Genomic DNA, 21,080 nt, shown 5'->3' on the forward strand with positions numbered 1-21,080 from the left:
AACATCTCATTCTGACAGCCAGAGACATTTAAGGCACTTTCGTTTCAAATGCAAGTTAGCGTACTTGATTTGTCATTAAAATGCAAACGATTACTGTTGCAGGTAAATGTAGGTATGCTTAAAAGGTTGGATCTGCACAGGAAAAGCTGAAATTATTTGGGTTCTTCTGTTGGCTTCCTTTACAAGCCTGGCCATAACCTGGGCCCTGCCCAACAACACCCTCTTGGCCAAAGAAATTCCAGCCCTGAGGAGCTCTCTGTGCCATCACTAGTCGGTCTGGACTCAAAAGGGAGCTAGGCCTCAGGGAAGAGCAGCTTCCCTCCCCCCCCCCCCCCCCACCAACCCACATCCCCCAGGCCTGTCTCTCTGTAAGTCTGCCAGTGCTTGAATCAGGCTGAGCATGCACCAGCAACCAGTCTGTGAAGATGAGAAAGCACAGAAAGACTTCAGTCAAGCTGCCCAACAAGAGTGTCCTCTTGGAGTCCCCATCTGACCCTTCTCTCTCCAGGGAAGGAGAAAACCAGTTTTCGCCCCCTAGACTCTCGGATACATGGACCAAAGGTCAGATACTAGGGAAGACAGTTTAATTTTATGTTCTTTTAAGCAGTCATTTCACACTTTAAGAAATTATCTTAAGGAAGCACAACAGTGAAGATTTTATAAGCAAAAAATGTTGATCACAGCATCTCCTATTAACAACAAAGTAGGGAAACAATACAAAAATATGTATCAATCAAGAAGGAAGCGCCTTTTATCATAGATGCTTTTGAAAAAAAATATTATGTAATCATTGGAAATCACATTTTCCAAGAACACTGAATCATAACTTATGACAGTAAAAGAGGAAAATTAGGATATAACACTTTATATACAGCCTCAACTCAGTTTTGTAAAAAAAATTGCAGTTGATTTTCTGTTAGATTAACAGAAATCCTTCTTCATTACAACTTTATATATCACACTAGAGAGACAAATGCCACAAAAGCTACAGAAATGTTCAGTTTTGTGCACTTAAATAGCAAGGTAAATTTTTGTGTATTAATCTAGCACATGAAAATCACATATAAAATAATAAAGCAAAAGGAAAAAATTCCGTTATCTCACAAAAAAAAAAAAAAAACACCATACTGCTGTAAAATGCTAAGGGTAAAGAAGATCAAGCATTACACAGATTAGCAACTAGTCTAAATGCAAACAAAACATCCAAATACAAATTCAGAAGACACTAGCAAGTGAAGCACAATACTTCATTACATACAGTGAAGATTTAATTAGACTAGTTCATAAAAGACACAAAACTAGGGGGGCTTAGCACATCTCATAAATAAAAATGATGGGGAATTTGATCCACTGGCTTTCGCTTCCTGGAGCAGGGGTAGAGGGTTGGGAGAAGGGTGCCTTTCTAGACATATACTACCTAACACTGTACATTAAAATTCTGATGTCATGGAGAATTGCTTCCATGGAATTCTTTAAATTCTTGATGATTTTTTTCAAATTAGACATTATAAATAAAAAACAGCCAACAGGCCCTCCCTGGTGTCACAACAGGTTAAAACACAGCTCTAAGAAGCTAAAAACCACTTCGGCAAGAGTTCGATCCCCACCATGGAGGTGACCCACATAGCGTGGCAGACCTCTCCTGACCCGCCCACTGCTCCCCTCAGCAGTGTACTCATCGGTCTGCCGGTTCTACTCCGCACTCTGTCTCTGGTGAATCCTTTCAATGCCCCTGCACCTCTGGCCTATACCCCAATTCTGTATGCATACATAAATCTTTTTTTAAAAAACAAACGACAAATAGTCACCTATTGCTTACCACTACAGATTCATGTGTGCCCACTGTGAATAGTGGAGTAGCAGTTTATTGTTCACCAGTAAGAAGGAAACTTTCTCTTCTGTACCATGTAGCTACCAACCTAATAATAGTCTGCAGAGGAAGAGCTTGGGACAATAGCTTGCAATCAAGGGAAATGCACAACAGACACAACATGGTATAAAGGTACGTGTAGGCTCTGTGGTGGAACAAAGCTGTATTTACATCTGGCTCCTCATTGACTCCACAGCGTGCCTCTGGGAAGTCACTCAGCTGTCCCCTCCTGTCTTCAACTAGGAAGAATACCTAAAAACTTAAATTAATCAAAGGAGCTGATGGATGAAGGGTGGTTTGCATTACTGCTATCTCATTAAATAAGCTCCTTTTTTTTTTTTTTTAATTTTCTTTTCAGTGAATGAGACATTCCCAGATTAGATAGTAACTTTCAATAACAGGGAAACTACCAAACATGTAACTCTGCCCTGAGGACTCTTGAAAGAGAACCTATGAGTTCATCCTAGAAAAGCTGACATTCCAGTGGGAGACAAAGTTACTGCAATGGCCCCATCCTCCCCAGGGGAAGAGAAAGCACCCCTAATTACCAGCTTTGCAAAAACACTGTGGCATGGAAGAACAGTAATAAATGAGATTTCTGAAAGGAGTGATTTCAAGTTTTGGTACCTCCCCTTCTGAAAAGCCCAGGGTCAGTGCCGGGGCTCCTCTGGATGCCGACCAGCACAGCATGCTCTGGCAGGAGTCATGGAAGAACTGCATTAGCTGTGACCCTCCTAACAGCATAATTGCCACATATGTGTGTCAGGGCCAACACTCAGGCCCCGCACAGCCTAAGCATAGGCTGCCCTCCACCAGCTAGCGGTGGCTTGTCTCCCCCACAGGCCTGTCATTCCAGGATGAAAGTTTGAGGGGGAAAACCCCTATTCTCGTAAGGCCTTACTTGATGAACCTCCCCCAAACCATCTGGCCTGGCTCACCTCCCTCCCCAGTCAGTTTCTAGGTCCAAAGCCACCCACTTTGCACAGTATGAAGTTTATGTCTGCATGTATGGGAATGAACTTATTACCCTGTACTCCAATTTCCCTCCTCAAGGACTCCACAACCATCCCCACTCAGGAAAAGCCTAGTCCCAAAGCCTTGACATTGTGAAAGCTATTCACCACACCCAAAAATCTGACACTGTATAGCCGACCCTGCTCCCTTTTCAGGATGTGGGCTAAGACCCAATCTTTTCAGTTTCCTGAAGAAGTTTTCCCTGCAGGGCCTGAGAATCAATAGTATGTCCCTAATACTTATTTGAACTGTATTGCTCTGTGGGTAGTTGGGGAGATCTACCTCAAAACCATTGCAGAGCTCACTGCTCACTAACTTAAAAACAAGCTTCCCATATAATGGGCAGAGTAACTGTGCTCCCCCATAGGAGAGAATTACAAATTCCTCCAAGCCCACAAGTAGATTGTGAGAATCCTGTATGGTATTATATGTGTTTACGTGTGTGTATGTACATACATACATACAATACGGTACTCCAAGCTCACCCATATTAGCCTTAGCACCGCACCGAGCATGTGTGTTTTTTTGAGGGGAAACATCACATCTCTCAGTTCCAGGTGCTGGAGAATACAATATGCACTGAATATTTACTATATGCATGTATTTATAATGAACAAGAGGGGCCCTGCAAAGAGCAAAGATCCAAGTTCTTGGCCCCTGAGGAGAAATCCAAGCAGCTTTGAGGGACCCATGTTATTCTTCACTTTGTTGGATGATTAATTGATTATCCAACTATATAAGCTATTAAAAACACTGAGGACTACCTAGCCCAAAGTTCCATCCATATCTGCTAGAATTACCATTATAATTGTTGGCACCCTCCCATATACAGGTCATACAGGACCAACTTCTACCCACCAGTTGAAGAGGAAGAAGATATGAAAATCCCTTAAGGTATGTAAATCACCCACGTGCCAAAAAAAAAGAGGAGCGGATCAAGAAGATGTGGCATGTATGCACAATGCATTACTACTCAGTGATGAAAAAAGATAAACTCATAGCTTTTGTGGCAATGTGGCTAGTGCTGGAAGGGATTATGCTAAGTGAAGCAAGCCAAGAGGAGAGAGCTAAATATCAGATGGCGTGACATATAGAAAAACAAAGTGTCAAAGGCAAACATCAAGATCAACCCTTGAAAGATGACCAAAGGAGGGAGAGGGCTGAAAACATGGGGGAGGAGGATAAGTAGCGAACAATGGACTCTGGTAGAGGACTTTGGGTGCTTTGGGTGGGAGAGCTATGATGGCCACACCTGATGGGAGAAATCCTATACTGTCAAAATATTAATGAGGATATAAACAATGATATTTTACTTTTAAAAAGTCAAAAATAGGCTCTCCCTGGTGATGCAGCGGGTTAAAGCACAGCACTAAGAAGCTTAAGCCACTTCCGCGTGAGTTCGATCCCTGCCTGCCCCGGAGGTGACCACATGGCGTGGCAGACCTCTCCTGACCAGCCGGCTGCTCCCCTCAGTAGTGTACTTCGTCGATCTGCCTGTTCTGCACCCCACTCTGTCTCTGGTGAATCCTCTCACCCTCCGCATCTCTGACCTGTACCCTGGTTCTGTACGAATAAACAAATCTTTTTAAAAAAAAAAAAAAAAGTCAAAAGGGCCCTCCCTGGTGGCGCAGCGGGTTAAAGCACTGCACTGAGAAGCTAAAGCCACTTCCGCATGAGTTCGATTCCCGCCTGCCCCGGAGGAGACCACATTATGTGGCAGACCTCTCCTGACCCGCCCGCTGCTCCCCTTAGCAGTGTACTTCGTCGATCTACCTGTTCTGTTCCCCACTCTGTCTCTGGTGAAGCCTCTCACCGCCCCTGAGCCTCTGGCCTGTACCCCAGTTCTGTATGTACAAATAAATAAATCTTTAAAAAAAAAGTCAAAAATAAATGAATATATTAAAGTTAAAAAGAATCTTAAGTATATGGTTATACTTTTCCCTATATTCATTCTCCAGGCCCATGTCATGATCCTGAACAAACACAGTGAACCTCAAAGGCAGCACATTAGGCCCAATGAGCTTCAGAAGTCATTGCCAGCTTCCTCTTTTCTTTCATGAAAAATGGCTGACTTTTCTTACTGAAGTCCAGTCTCCAAGAACAAGTCAAGGTACTGGTTTGCTAGATCTAATTATAACTAGGAGGATGACTAGCTCTCTGTGGTGTTAGTTCAACTTAAGCAGGGAATAACTCTCAAGAGACAACCAAACAGACCCCCCTCGCCCCACCCCAAATCCACTGGAAACACCAATGAAGACCATCAGCCCACCCAGGCTCTGTGGTCAGGTCAGGATCACACATTACTCTCAGGGGGCACAAATCCTGAGGATCAAACAACTGCGCTAATGCACTTGACACCACCGCTGCACTCTGAAGACAAGTCCCCAAAATAAAACAAAAACCTCCACCAGGCAGCACCAGTGTACCCCTCCAAAGGCTGACAGCCAAGTGGCAAATTCACCCACCCATTCATCTGGCTTCTTACAGGTAGACAACAAAAGCTCTTAACTATCCTCTCTTACCTTCTCTTTCCCAAACCCCACAAATGTATTTCAGTAGTTTCAATAAACAGAGCTGGTGCCAAACAAATGTTAAAAGAAAAAAAAAATCATTACAATTTCTGAGGAACAAAGCTCTTCAAAACTCACATATTTAAACATCTAGAGGAGTGTATGTCTCATTGAAAGAAAAGAGTCTTGAGGAAATGGTGCATTTTATTTGAAAAGAATACATCTAAATTATCCCCTATGCAGCTATTTTTTAGCAGTACAGGGACAAAATAAAGATAGCTCCATTTAGGGCAATTTTAATTTTAAAATCATAAAAATGGAAAGAGGTATCCTTTGCCATCATGCCATGTTCTTCCCCCCACAGAGCTGAACTGTATCTGAACGCCATTCAGGAGGAAAGACTGGTCTGAACCTGCAGCTGCAATGGAGCTACACCACATTTTGACTATGGTCAACAGGCATTTTCATTGCATTCTCTGTCCCTTCCTCTACCTACCTCTCCCCTCCCCTCCCAAACACACACACACACACACACACACATACTGGCCTCTCTCAGGAGGTAGACCCAATCTCAAATGTATGTCTCTTTGGTAAACAAAGCTACAAATTTTAATTATCTGATTCCTCTCTGAGCCACATCAAACTATTACCTGGCTGAAGTTCCAGGGATAATTTACCCCTGCCTCTGTGAGAGTTTTTCCCCTCAGAAGGTCCATACATTTACTCAAATAATTTGAAACTTCATCAGAAAGGCCATTCTGCTGCAAACTAAATAATTTAAATGATTCCCTGTATATAAATATTTCATATCAGAAACTGATTTCCAAATGAAGTATACGCACTAAAGCCATGTCCAAGCACATCCTGGTGTGCTGGAATACTGGCAGCATTTTAAGTGCTTCATTCATATAGAGGCTTGAGCCACTGGCCTCCATGCTGGGCTAAAGGTAAAGGGCAGAAAATTCCACTTTCTGAAATTTGTAAGTAAAAACAGGAATTCTTTGCAACCCCAAGTCTCAAAACATGCACAGGACCTTGGAGTGGCATGAACAACAGTCGTGCTGAAAGGATAAACAAAGAACAGAGATGCTCAAAAAACATCATGAGCGGGTCTCCAGGCAGCCAAGAATAAACCAGGTCCAAAGAAATAGACACTGAGACCCCAACAAAAACTTCCCAGGCAGCATGGGGAACTGGACAGCCCAAACCGGAGCAGCCTGTGAGTGGGTGAAGAAGGCTAAGTGGGCAGAGAGACGTCACCAGGCCCTGCCCTCCGCACCTACATCAGCAACTCCTCTCCCCTGTGTCTTCTTTGGGACCCCAGGGGCCTAGACCAAGGAGGGGCAAGCCCAGTAAAACATGCCCACTTTCTCACATCCAGTCAGTAACACAGAGCTAAGCAAATTAGCACACACATATAACCCCCTGAAGTACCGCCCCGCAAAGCACTACCTTGCTGCCTGAGACTTACACAGGACACCACCCCCAAAATAAAACTTTCTTTCATCAAAGTAATAACTGAGGTGGTGGGGGGGGGGTGGTTGTAATTCGTCAAGCCTTAGTGAAAGCTAAATCCCGTCTCGCCTCAGCTGCAGCATTCGGCTTGATACAGCTAAATGAACAAAATGTTCCCTTGGCATTTAAGTTCTCGTTTTCCTTCCTCTTTGCTCCTGGTAAGCAGAGTGGTGGTGGGGGCGGGGGGGACATGGGGGGAAAATGCATAATAAGTCAAAAGACAAAGCAACTTCACAACAAAATCAGTTGTTTGTAAACAATCCTTGTGGGGATTTTTTTCCCTCCCTCTACACCCCCCCCCAACAAAAAACAGCCCTGCCAGTTGTAATAGAAAGCCAAGTAAAGATAAATCAATTAGCTTGCTAATTTCTCCCCTCTCATTTATTTAGCTCTGCACTGTATTTGTCGTAATTGACTACAATTATGTTAATTACTAACTCCAGTATAATTACTATATTTATTGTCATTGAGCACGCGATGTACCCACAGCAAAGCTGGCATTTGTCGGGCATCAAGAAAGCAAACTGTCGAGAGGTGATTCTCAGCAAACTGGCGGATGTGGCTTCAGCAAATGAAAGGGCAAAAGAGATTTCATGCAATGTTAGTTTGAAAGCACCGGTTCATTAAGGATATTAATTTTCTGATAACTACACATTTAAGCATGACACACTAGCGCAGTATCTACAGGATTTCGCAATTATTAATGCGTGACAGTTTCAAATGCTAAGTGAATCAATTAAACAGCAGCATTCACAATTTGAGAAGAGATAACTGCTTCATAACTACCTAAGACTACAATTTTCACATGACAAAAAAGAGCCATTGAGGCGCCTTCAAAACCTGACAGGTCAAGAAAGAAGTTTGAAACAAAAGCACCTTACAGCCATCATCTTTCCTCTTTACTTGTCAGATCAACTTTGCTAGTGTCTCCCCAGAAACGGCATCACATGCCAGCTGCCACAAGGTGATTTTTCATGTCTTGTCAAAGAAATCTTTTATTCTATTTGCTCTGCATTAACATGTTACATTTATTGATCAAGGGCCTGTTCGGCAGCCGCAGCAGGGCACTGAGCTCTCCATGCCTACGGGGCTTTGATGTCCCGGTGACATTCGAGCCCGAATAATGCACATACTAAATGGATTTAATGCAGAAATGTGTTTGGGCCTGACAGTTACATTAATAACAGCCCCTCACACTGATAAATATGCAATTGCTACTATTAAGAGTTACCCAATTATGGGGAAAATATTTCTCTACCTTATAAATAAATCCATCAAGGAAAAAAAAGTTTTAACAATAGTGCATTTTCTTAAAACACTTCCCCAGCTGCAGAAAATCAGGCTGTAGAGGGGTTAACACCCCCTCTTTTGCCCTCCCCCCTCCAATTGTTTTTAATAAGTCTTGCTTTATCTCAAGAATGGTTTGGAAATGTAAAAAAAAAAAAATTTAAAACCCTTTTGTTGGTCTTCCCTGTTCTGCCCGTCTCTTATTTCTTCAGAACCAGAGAAAAAGCAGACACTCAGGAAACTGAAAAATTGGGTTCTGGATAAACTCAGAGAGGAGCCTCGAGGAGGTAGTGCAAAGGTGGGCGGCACTTAGCTGCTCTCCATAATGATGGGTCTGCAGGAGAAGGTGTCTTTTTTTCTTTATGAACTCTCAATGAAACCTGAACATATGTTTGTCTCCCTCATTTAAACCCCTCAGTGACCTTGTGCTATGGAAGTAGTGGGGGTGAGGGTGTGAAGGGGAAGAGAAAGCAGCTGAGAGAGAAGAGACCTTTTATTAGAAAAGTCTCGGCCAAAGAGAATTTGTAGTTATTACACCCCTGCAATTAAACAGACACCCAGAAAAAAGCATAATCACTCCCCTTTCATCATAAAGGAACAGAGAACAGCTGAAGTCACCAACACTGAAGTCTCTCAGGAGACAAGAAAGAGGCTTTTTAGATGGAGGGTGTGTGCATGAAGAGGGTAATATACAAGTAGGGGTGAGGCTGGGTGGGGACGGACGGATGGACAGGCAGACAGAGCAGACACGCAGGCAGACACACACGCGCACACACACACACACCACCACCACCACCACCACCATCACCACCACCATCACCCACCTCCTCGTTTCCCTCCAGACCCACAACTCATGTATGCAATAAGCTGTTTCAGGGCTTGCCTATCCCAAGGCTGAGACAGCATGTCACAGCAGTAGCTGAGCTACTTCTCCCCATGAGCCTTACCTCACAGTCCACAGGATTTTTTTAAAGGATGGGCTCTCTAAGCTACCCACCTCCAAGCTAGTCTAGGACCCACACCATCCTGCCAACCCAAACTTTCCAAATCAAGATTGTATTGGAGAACTACATGGGCTGGAGGAGAGGAGAAAATTTAGAAAGTCCTCCAGGGTCTCTACCTTGGAAGGTGCAAGATCTACTTTGACTCTGTTGTAATAACTTCTATAGGCTATTGGTAACTTAGGAAGAAAAATGAAAATACTCTTCCCCACACGGGTATACAGGTTTGGAAATGGCAGCCCATCTTCTTGTACACATTAACCACTTATACCTTGAGAAGCAGTTTAGAGTTATCACACACTGAAGTCAGACCACCAGGGCCATTTAACCCCAGCCTTTCCAGTACACAGTCTGGGTGGTCCTGGGGCAAATGTGCTTTGCTGTTGGTGTCTTGGTTACTTCATCTGTAAAATAGGGGTGCAAATAGTTGCACTGTCAAAATGCTGTTAGGACCACTGAGTCAGGTAAAACATTAAGTGCTTTACCCAACCTTGGCATATAGCAAGGGTTTCATTAGTAATTTCTTAATAAGGCAATTAATATGACGACTAACGGCACACGCTTGCTCCCCTATCCCTGGCTCCTTTGCAGAATGGTATCTCTCAGGATTCCTTTGCGAGACTGCTTTCTCCTGCCACTCACTGAGAGAACCAGTCTGCAAACTACCTCCAGTAAGACTCCAGTGGTCTTCTGTATCAGAGTGAGCTGGCATGGGGGGAGGAAGGACTCTTTTAGTCCAAGGCTGTCCTAAACCCCAAAGATATCTAGCATCCGGAGCTCACCTGCAAAATGTCAGTATAGCTACAACCCCTGTCACTGTAACAGAACTTCCTGGTTGGACCAACAAGTAGAAACTACAAAGTCAGAAAGGGTTAAGCATGCAGTCTCTCCCATACTCCCACCAAGTGGCTACCAAGAGCCACCCAGCAGTGTGGGGTAGCCTTGTCACATGCATGCACGGTGATATCACCATGATATCAGGGCAAAGAGCAGGCCCAGAGGGTAGAGATGAAGCAGAGGACCCAAGTTCCAAACAGCCCAGGGAGATAAACTTTACAAAGAATGAAAACTTAAATCCAAGATTCTGTCTGGGGGAGTAAAGTGACTGAGATGGGAAATAAAAGACTTTGTCTTAAAGTCTGGGACGTTCATATCCTAGGAGCAAACACTATAGAAAATATGGAGACAATGTTTATGAAGACTTTTTCTAAATCAAACTGCAACTATGAGAAAACTGAACCTTGAGAAAACCCTACAGTCATTTAGACACACTCTCCACTCACCCAGTCCTACCCACTGTGGCTCAATTCCCAAGGACAGACATCAAGGAAATCAGGGTATAGGGAGGGGGAGTAAATATATATCTTGCCCTGTGTCCTGATACTTGCTCCTATAGTTACCCTCCCTTTCCCCCCTCCTTCTTTGCCTCACAGCTGTTTTGGGGTTCTACCATCAGTCCATTTTTGAGGTCACTCCAGAAATGTGTTACAAGTAATGGCAATCTTGGCTATTAAATAGTAAGTATTACCTGCCAAGTCATTTTCCGTTTTACCTTTTGAGAATATGTTCTGTTGGTAGCTGAAGACACTAAAATTTTGAAACAAAAAGATGTTTTTCACAGCAGAGCCCACCTGAGAGAGAACTCTGGTTCCAACGTACATAGACTTAGATTCAACCTTCGATTCATCCAGTTTACCAATGCCCCAAAATTATTTTCAGAATTCACTATGGCTTATTTTCAAAAGTTTGTCTTTTCTACCATCTCTTCCTCACAAGGTTTAGTAATGTTAGCTCCACTTTCACTACCACCCCAGCATGTTCCCAAGGTGAGATCACTACATTTGGGTTTTGAAAACAAATGTGAACAAAGCCCCTGACTACAAATAATAAACCATTTGATGAAGATCCATCACCAACAGAACAAGTCCTTTGAGCTGGTTTCCTGCGAGTCTGAGTGGGGAATTTTCTCCCTCCCCCATTCCTCTGTAATAGAAATAAAGAGATATTCACAAATGCAAGGATGAAAAGCATGAGATGAGTGGGTTTAAACAGGAACAGAAAAATAAGGTATTTATATGGCATAGGATAAATTAGGTTATGCTGCATTAACAAATACTCTAAAGTACCATAACCCACATTTCTTACTACCTATGCCCAATGTGGATCACTTAGCAGTTCTGCTCATTTATGGTCAGGCCCCAAGACTGATCATCACAGTCAATAGAAGAGAAAGAAGCCAGTTTTCACTCGCTCCTAAAGATCTCTATCCAGAGCCTCCCTGGTGGCACAAGGGGTTAAGTCTCAGCACTATGAAGCTACCACCAGCCACCACAGCGCTGACCCACTTGGCTCAGCAGACCTATCCCGTCTCCCCTGCTACTCCCCTCAGCAGTGTATTTCGGTAGATCTGTCTGTTCTGCTGCCCACTCTGTCTCTGGTGAATCCTCTCAACCCCATCTCCACAAGAGATGGCCTATACACCAGCTCTTGCATGCACAAAAAAGTAAGTCTTTAAAAAATAATAACTGTCCACAGAGGAACAGGAGAAAGTTTAGCATACTGAGCAGGGTGCTAAGGTGACAAACATGTATAAATGATGTGCTGAGAAGGAAATCCTGTTTATGAGGAGCCTCTGAATATGAGGCCAGTGGAAAGGCACCTCTGCAGTGTCAAGCATGGACTTTTAGCCTCAATAGCACCCTACTTAAGCTCTAACTACTACTATGCTGACTGAAGACCTACTATATGCCAGGTTATTTGTAAGGCATTTTAAACACAGTTACAGCTTAACATTTCTACAATTAGACAAAGGCCAATTAAATGACCAGTTAACTGAATTATCAGGATTTCAAACCAGGGTGGTATAACCCCAAAGCCTTGGTTCTTTTCCATAATGCTGCCTGCTTTCCCAACTGGGTATCAAGTAAGCAAGCCCAGCAGTTCCTAACAAAGAATGGGGGGTAGTGCTCAGAGTTTTGAAAGTGTAACAGGTGTCTGCCTAATGGCCAGGGTTCTGGGAGGAGTGGCAGGTAGTGGACAGAGCCACCATTTCTTTACTGGAGTTTTCCAAAACCCCACCTCTTCACTTTCATCCTATCCAAAGTCAGAGAAGCAATAAGCAAACAAGGGGTTACAAGCTCACTTTACTGTGAGTGGCTCAGGACGCAGCCAGCATTGGCTAAGACACAGGATTCTCCCTATTGATCAGCAAAGTACACGATGAAAACCTCAGGAACATGCTCTCAGAAGAGTCTGGTACAATGGCGCTTCCAATATTACTGGTGGCAGAAACTGACATGAGCATTGAGCTCTGGAGGGCAACTGACATCTGTAGCAAAGACTTTTGACAATTCTGTCTACAGGAATTTCTCCCGAGCAACTAATTAGGGCCATTTACCAGTGAGTATTAGAAGGATATTTATAGTCCAGACATTTGCAACAGTAAAAATCTGCAAACAACCTGTGTATCAAATACTAAGAAATAAGAAAGCATTATGCTCCCAACCCTATGTAAACAATAGCATTTTCTTTTAAAAATATTTGGTATTATAAAGACTGGAAGACAATAAAAGGGCAACCTTTCATAGGTGATTTCTGAATGGTAAAAGTATCAGTCATTTGAGAGAAAAAGGGCTTACTTCACACCTTTTTATTTTTCCAAGATTTTTATATTGGTCATTGTTTTTATAAGAAAAAAAGGTCTTTTAAAAAAAAATCTGAAGTATAGGCCCTCCCTGGTGGCACAATGGATATCGGATACAGCACTGCAAGCTGGCTTCAACTGCTTCAGTGCCACTTTGAACCCTGCTGGCCCCACAGGTAACCACATGGCGCCCAAACCTCTCCTGACCCGCCCGCTACTACCCTCAGCAGTGTACTTTGTCCATCTGCCTGTTTTGCTCCCCACTCTGTCTCTGGTGAATCCTTTCACTGCCCCTGCACCTCTGGCCTGTACCCCAGTTCTGTATGGATAAATAAATCTTAAATATATATATGTATATGAAGTACAAATTGATGCAGGTGTAGACATTGGACTCAAACCCTATGTCCACATTCCAAAACCCTGTACCTGGGAAATGTGTCCCCCAAGAGTTGATCCCAGTTCAGAGTCACTATCACTTACCTGGTTCCCACCCAATCCCAACAGGAAAAGAGAGCTCACAACTGGAGGATAGAGGAGAGGAATGCAGGAGGCTTTAAGGGAGAAATTTTATCCAGACCTATTATACTGTTTCCCTTTCAAACTTCTAACCTGACCGGGCAGGACCAATCACTGCCTATGAAGAACCCTTATAGATCCAGCCTCTCAGTGTCAACAGCCCTTCTCATCCACCCCTGACCTCACACACACCTCCCAGGGTCCAGCCTCTCCTCTGCCAAAGGCGGCAAAACCCTCTACCCCAAGTGTAAAAACGCCAATTATTTTCAATTTTCTCAAACCTGACAGCCCAATCCCAAAACTTGTGGCAGCTGATACATGCCCTCCTCGGGCCCAAACCCTCCCATCCTTAATCAGGTTCCCACCAGCAAAACCACTGTAGCTTAGGTCACAATCCCCAAACCCTGGAGGCCACCACAGGAAGACCCCAGTCCACCCTGGGAACTATTTTAAGAGGCTCAGGCACAGTGTGGTCCAGGCTGTGCCTTCTGTCCTCTGCTGGGCACTGGAACAAAAAACCACACTCATCTTAGAGTCAGTATTTGCTTGTTTGACTTCCTCTCATTACAATGTATTTCTTTGTGGCTTGTCCACCTCTCCCCTGTGCCATACCAACCCTCTGTCAGTCAGCAGAAGGCACGCTGTGTCCACATTGCGTAATGCAGGTACCCCTCTGGACCTGCCCTCTTACCTTGCAGGGCCACATCTGTGTGGCCATGTGTTCCTAGCACAAGAAGCTATGTAGGCTTGACATCCCGTCTCCCACTGATGCGTTAATGCCCCTTGTTTTATTTCTCTTCTCTCAAACTCCCTACTGCCCAGCATCCTGATTCAGAGGTTGGAAGAGAAAAGACGCCAGGAGTGGAAGCAGGAAATTGTCTGAGCCTTGGGGTGGGTGGGACTCCGGGCTCTTCATCTCTCTTTCACCCCAAGAGTTTTTTTTTTTTCCTATTCAGATGCAACACAGCTCTCAAAGAGGTTCATAGGGAAAAAGCCCCAAGTGGATCCAGCCTGTTAGAAGGAAAAGCCATCACCCTAAACCCTGCTCATTTATCCCACTGAGCTTGCTCTCCAAGAACCTCCTGCCTCTTGTGTTAAGTTCCCAAGCTAGCCATAAATCACAACCTTTTAAGAAAAAATAAACTATCTTGCACTGGAATAACACATAAGTCCACACTTACCTTTTGCCAAGTCTGCAATGGTTGTTAGAGAATGTCCCTCCAATCACCCACAACAACAGTGTTTGAATTACCTTGAAATACCATCTGGGAGAAATCATCATTGCAAATATTGAAGGTCCAATTCATAAAAGGGCAAAGAAACACACACCCCTGGCCATGATTTGGCAAATGTTTGTGAGACAGGGTTACCAGAAAAGCATGCCTAAATGCCCCTTCTCCAAGAGTATTCTCCACTCATCCCTCTCCAAGAGTATGCTACCTTGTCTGTGTGGGTATCCATGAGAAGGAAAAGAACAAGAGTGACACGATGGCCCACCAGTGCAGCCTGTGCGGGCCGGATGACAGATGCTCACTGTATCTATGGCAAAAAAAAAAAAAAAAAAAAAAGGCTTCCCCAGGAGGCATCTAAATCAGAGTCTTACCTTTAGCATGCAATTCCACATGTCTCAGACCCTTACACCCTGTATGGAGCTGGAATGCTTGATTTTTGTCTGCAGGGCATTAAATTACCAGGGGGACTGGGTCTCCCAGGTCTGGTCTGCATCTTGTGAAAGTCACATACCTCAGAAGGTTAAAGCTCAGATCCAGCCTCTTTGCAAAATGGCCACAGTCTCTGCCCAGGTGCTCTGGAATTTCTCTGCAGTCTTGGCCTATGTAGGACACCTGGAAATTAAACGGAACAGAAACCATGAGGCAAACGGAAATGACCCAGCTGCTCACAACTCTCTGACATTGATCGGAAGATTGCTTCCGCAACTTTAAATGCACACCCCTCACATACACAAAGGCCACATTTGGGGCTGTTTTCCTGCTCAAGTTGGCCTTGGGGACTCCAGGGACTCTGCCAACAGCTCTCCTCTCCTGGTACACTTCACGTGATGGAGACTCATGCCAGCACAATGAAATTGGACTAAAATTGGCCAGATTCAGGTGTCCAGAACACCCAGTGTCAGAGCATGCTGATATAATCACAGCAATCAACTTCTCACCGAGGGCCCTTTCCAACAGCTGCCCCTCTGGCTCTCCTTCTCCCTCTCCTCCACTGTCTGCCTGCCCCCCAATACCCTGTGATGCATATTACCTCATAAAAGACACAGCAGATGCACTTACCAGTATTTAAGCTGTGGGGTGCTGGAACAAATGGGGTTGGACAAGAAAACCTCCCTAGACCGCCAATCCCACCCCATGCTCACTGTGTATAAAATACCTTCCACACTGAACAAAGCTCATTTGAAGGGGACAGGGCAATGACAGGTGGCCACAGCTCCCAAGTCTCCCTCTTCCAGGGAGCCTTTTGCAATCAACCCACTCTGTTTGCAGAGCTGATTCCTTAGGGATTGATTTATATATGGTTATTGTTATACATCTTGATCCCCAAACTGCAGAGAAAAGATCACAGGGCTTTCTCACTGGTTGAAGCACTCAGATATTGAAAGCTATTTTTACAGATCACTCCCAGTGAGCTGAATTGGCAGTCCCAAAATCCATAAAACAAACTTGTGAGTTAGAATGGGTCCCCATATGATATTTACCTAACACACCTCTCTCATAGAGCCAGTGAGGCCCATCACCTGGCAATAACTTTGATCCTTGCCCCCCTTAAAATCCACGTTCTTCTATGTATGCACATAAAGAAGTCTTGGAAACCCTGAGAGTCCCAGGAGTTATTTCCTGATGGGGACCAAGGATATGATGGCATCTCACCTCCTCAAGTATTAGGTTGGGTGTATGGGTTGCTAATATTCAATCATTGTAAAGCTGTAAAAACAGCACTTTCATGTGGCTCAACCTAATACAAATCACACTGTACCCTAGCACCCTCAATTTTTCAAGTAATCCCTCAACTCTTTCCTGTCCAATTGGAATAAACTGCTGATGATACAATATCCTGGTCTCACTTTCCTTTGGCTACTTCATTCCTAGAGCAGAGAACGTGGGGAAAAGGGACAGAAAAACAGCTGACTCCAATGAAGTAATTTGACTCAGGGAGATACAAGCTGAAAAACAAAGGGCCCAAAGTTCAATCTAACAATCTCTCCCCTTTCAACAGGGGACCCATCTTTCTCCAGAGCTCCTTGTGTAATAAATTAAGTTCTACTTTAAAACAGAGATGGAAATCAAACTCCAAGGAGAGACCACGCACCCATCAATCATGAGTCTTCAATTTTTCCCAGGATGTCCAGTTAAACAGCAGTTTCTTCTCTCTCTAGTTCATTCTGTCCCCCCAACGATCACCAGAAAGCCCATTTGTTTTACCCCAGCACACACCACCACCTTGTACACATCCTCATCATTCAAGACCTCTGTGATATATACTGCGGAGAGGGTGAACTTTAGATACAGAGTGGGTTTCCTCATAGATTTCCAAGGACTGACCCAGGTGAAAAGTTTGCCAAAGCCCCTCCCATTTTATACACAAAAAAAGAAAAATTCTTCAGGTCTGGCCAGTGTAATACAGCAGCTCAGTCCCAGAGCCCAGACCAGAACCTCCTGTGTTGGGACCAGAACCTCCAACTTGGAGGCCTGAGGGTGCTTACCAATCTACAATATAAATGTGGATTTTCTTGATTACCAGAGACTAACAGTGCATCTATCATCCCACTTGGGCTTCAAAATGAGTTTTCCATGCTAAAAAGTTGAGAACTATTTCATGAGACAATGTTGAAAGCCCAGAAGAGAGTCAGAGCCTAAGGAAAAACAAGTATTTGCTCCCATTTTTCTTCTCAGGATTCCCCTACAGAGGAAGCAGTACCAAGGAGAGCTTATCTCCAGAGACATTCAAGTCATTCAACATACCTGAAGAGACTTCTACAGTTTATTACAAGGCCTTGACAACATCCCAGGAAAACTAAAGAAAGTGTAACTTGTTCCCATTCCACAGAGTAAAGAGCAAGCCCATTTGGTAACCTTTCTGCATCCTTGCACCACCACTGGAGGAAACTGGAAGCTTTCAGAGATGGGAGTTAAGCCCATCATATTAAGGGGTTCAAATTGTCTGGCAAAGGCCTAAACATAGCAAGCAGCCACTGCCAGGCATCACAACCAACACTTACAGGAAACGATACTTGTTTAAGAAGTATTCCAGAATGGAAGACACTAACTTCAGTATGTTGGAAAGTTTCTTGGAGCACAGGACTACCTAATATAAGAGATGATGCCAGAAGACCCAGACCAAAATGTTTGCTTCTTCAGGAAATGAGAGAAGGAGTGTCGTGATGAATAGGTCTTAAATGGCATGAAAGAGAGCACACCCAGAACCAGAAGTCTTTGCATGTAATCAATTGTCTTGATTTAGATGGAATCAAGGAAGAAAGTTTTGTGTTTTGAGTTTGCCTCGCTTATAAAAGCTATACCCCAAGGCTCCCACCCCATGTGGAAGAATAACACAAACATACTTTTATCAGGAAAATGAAACACAGAAAGCTCAAGACCCCTACAGAGTGGTACACCAGAGAGAAAAGCAAGACTACCTGAGAGGTAGTACACACTTACCCAGATGCTCTGAGCGGAAGCTGACCAAAATTACCAAACTGAGGAAGACTACAGGTTTCTCTGTGCTGGATCCTAGGACATTTCTAGTAGTGATGGCTTTCTCAGTAGAGCCTGGGAGGAGGTTGTTTACGATGCCTGCCCACGGGACACTCTGGCAGTACAAACAGCTCTGGGCACGCGTTTGAGCCTCTGCGCAGCTACCTTTGAGCAGGGTTCACTCGGATACACAGATGTCTCCTCTTCTATAAACAACTCTAATGCTAACTTCCCACACATGTGTTCAAGATAATGCAACAACTAGCAATTATTAAATGCCTAACGCCCAGCTGTTACCTAGTCAAAGGTCCTGTTTTAGCCTCAATTCACTTACACTATAGGACTGAGATAAAACAACATATTTAAAGTATATTTAAAGTTCTCTACAACTATGAACACTTAAGACCAATATTCCTGTGACAGAATATTATTCTGATATCTCTTGAGCATGGGATGTCATTGTCCAAGTTTGCATTTGTTTCTGTGAGTAGGTTGATGCTACCGTCCCAAACTAGTAGAAAAATAAGAGGGAGCACTAAATGTTGAATATAAATGACACATTCGAGTCAAGAGAAGGTCAGACCCATGTTGAGTAAAGATTTTTACAATCTTTTTACAGCATCCCAAACATGAGGTGTTATAAACCTGTGGAACCCCTAAAAACCAGGGCATGGCCGTCAGCCCACTGTGGCATTGCAGTGACCTAATTTCAGCAAAACAGCAGCATCCATCTCATTAAATTGTTTAATTTTAGTGGTGTTATGGTTTCTTTTCTCTGCATTTAACCATCCCTTTGGATGTGGGGAAAGGCCTCTACATAAGAGCTTAGAAAAAGTTATGTCTTGTAAGCAATGTTGCATTAAAAACAATACTATGCACTCATGAGAAATTTCACCCTCTAGCAAGCATCTACCTAAGTTTGAGAGACAACACGTGACACCCATACAAAAAAGCTACCTTTTTATAAAGTGGTACCTGAGTACCTGAGTGAGCCTGCTCAAAGCACTATAGTGAAAGGACACTAATGTTAGGATCACACCTTGAATCACCAGCCCAGGAGGTTTAAGACCTGGCACTGACACCCTAGGGGCACTCTTCCAAACTTCTCAGCTCCCACAGCAGTGCCAACTGCTTACAAAAATCCCTAAGGGTCCAAAATGCTTCACTGCACACATCAGTAACTGCCTTTAGGCTGTTTGGGATAGGCTAACAACTGGGGTGCAAGAAATATCAAGTATGAGAAATAGAGGAATAGAATGGGAAGCACAGGAAGGTGCTTACCCTACTAGCAAGTCCTCCGTGAACCTGGAAGAAACTACCCCCAGAGCCCGCTGGGCCTGCAATGAAGAGATGGGGGTCTGGTGGAAGGAGGTGTTCTTAGGTGAAGGTGCTGCCCTGTAGCCCCTCCCTCTTGGTAGCCATGTTAACTCCCAAAACACCTTTTGCAAGGTAGGACATGGCAATTTTTTTTTCTAGCTTTTTAAAACGTTTTTTAAAATAATTAATAGTTTATTTTTACATCATTTGGTGAATTTCTTCACGTCAGTTGTAATCCCTGTGGGCTTCCCATCACCAAATCACCCATGTGCCATCACTATAGTGCATTTCCTTCCCCCCACTGTTTTTGATCCCATTCTCCACTCCACCCCCCATAAAATGTCTCTGGTATACAGCTGTTCATTATTATTATTATTTTCTCGCCTGAGGACACAGCATTTTTAACCACCCCAATGGGCTAGCACCTCCCTGACATGCTCATTTCTGAATTCTGAGAAGCGGGAAATACTCTTTGGCTCAAAGGCGAGCTGTGTGAGACACGACCTCCCTTAGGTATTCCAATAGGAGAGCATCAGACCTCAACTATCTCTCTAGACTGTGTGGGAGACGGTGGCAAATAGGAGGGTTGACCTAGGCAGAGGTTAAAACGTGACCTGGATTAAAATTTAAAAAAAAAAAAGTGACCTGGCTTTTCTAGCAGGTAAAATGTACCTGGTCCAAATGTCGCTGAATCCATTCCTCCAGCGAAATCTGAAAACACCTGAGTGGTGGAAAGCAAGAGAGGCTGGGTGCACAAACTCAGGCTTGAAATGGGTGTTGCTATTCCCCAGACACCTGTTCAAGAAGTTGGGTGCTGACCCTCTCCTACCCCTGCCACAAGGATGCACCATCATTTGTCTTGGGGGTGGGAGGAAGGCACTCAAAAAAAAAAAGCCTAAAATTTTTATTTTGCAATTGTATTAACATAAAAACAATTATATTAATGCTATCTATTGAAATGTTTTCTTAAAACAAAATTTTTTCTTTGGCTTATGAAAGAAAACTTTTGTGGGCCCCAAAAGAGTACCTGGGCATTCCCACTCTGCCTGATGGGGAAGTGGCCAGGAGACCTGGTCAGAGAGCACCACAGGGGGAGAGAGACCTGAGAAGGGACCTGGGGGCGTGGGGGGCAGGGGCTTTCCTTCCATCACAGCCAGGAGGTGTGGCTGACCCTCAGAGGGGTCTGTCCTATCAAACCAGAGCAGGTTTGGATGCCCAGCGATCCCGTACTCCCCAACTGCAGGTGCAGACCCCTGAAATGAGACAAGGAGCCCTGTTTAACCTAGCGGTAGGAGGAGCTTCAGCAGCCTCTGGGGGCACCCACGACCTCAAAGCTCCCTCCCCAGACCGACAGTCACCCCGGCAGGAGGGGGCTCGTCCAGGAGTACTTACTTGAGTTCCACTGACCACGACTCCGGCCATGGCTACCTGACAGAAGCTGCACTCACCAATGAGCAGAGCACAGAGCGCTTGGCGACGGCAGGCAGCCCAGGCAAGGCGTGCAGTTCCGCACTGGGCGGTCAGCTGACCCGGCGGAAGCCCGAGGCGCGGGCTAGTTGTCCCGGGTTAGCGCTGGTCTGCTGCACGCCGGCAGCCCGCCCTCGAGCAGCGCCGCGGCGCAGGTGAGCTTTGGCAAACACGCTCCGCAAGCTGCAACAGGTGCTCAGCAGTGTCCATTGTCCCGGATGGAATAGCTTG

The 21,080-nt window shown here is 44.5% G+C and overlaps 1 protein-coding gene across 1 annotated transcript in view; it reads right to left on the reverse strand.

The window, feature by feature from the left end:
• Positions 1–20,859, reverse strand: part of LOC101635977 (chromosome unknown open reading frame, human C10orf11) — a 911,709-nt gene extending 890,850 nt beyond the window's left edge. The window contains exons 1-2 of the mRNA XM_012723508.1: positions 20,775–20,859; positions 15,100–15,200 (exon numbers count right to left, since the gene is read on the reverse strand). Coding sequence (XP_012578962.1) covers positions 15,100–15,200; positions 20,775–20,804 — 131 coding nt within the window. The 5' untranslated portion in view covers positions 20,805–20,859. The remainder of the gene's footprint in view (positions 1–15,099; positions 15,201–20,774) is intronic.
• Positions 20,860–21,080: the final 221 nt, after the last annotated feature.

Source organism: Condylura cristata, unplaced genomic scaffold (assembly GCF_000260355.1).
Source record: "Condylura cristata isolate star-nosed mole 26May11 unplaced genomic scaffold, ConCri1.0 scaffold00011, whole genome shotgun sequence".
NCBI lineage: Eukaryota > Metazoa > Chordata > Mammalia > Eulipotyphla > Talpidae > Condylura > Condylura cristata.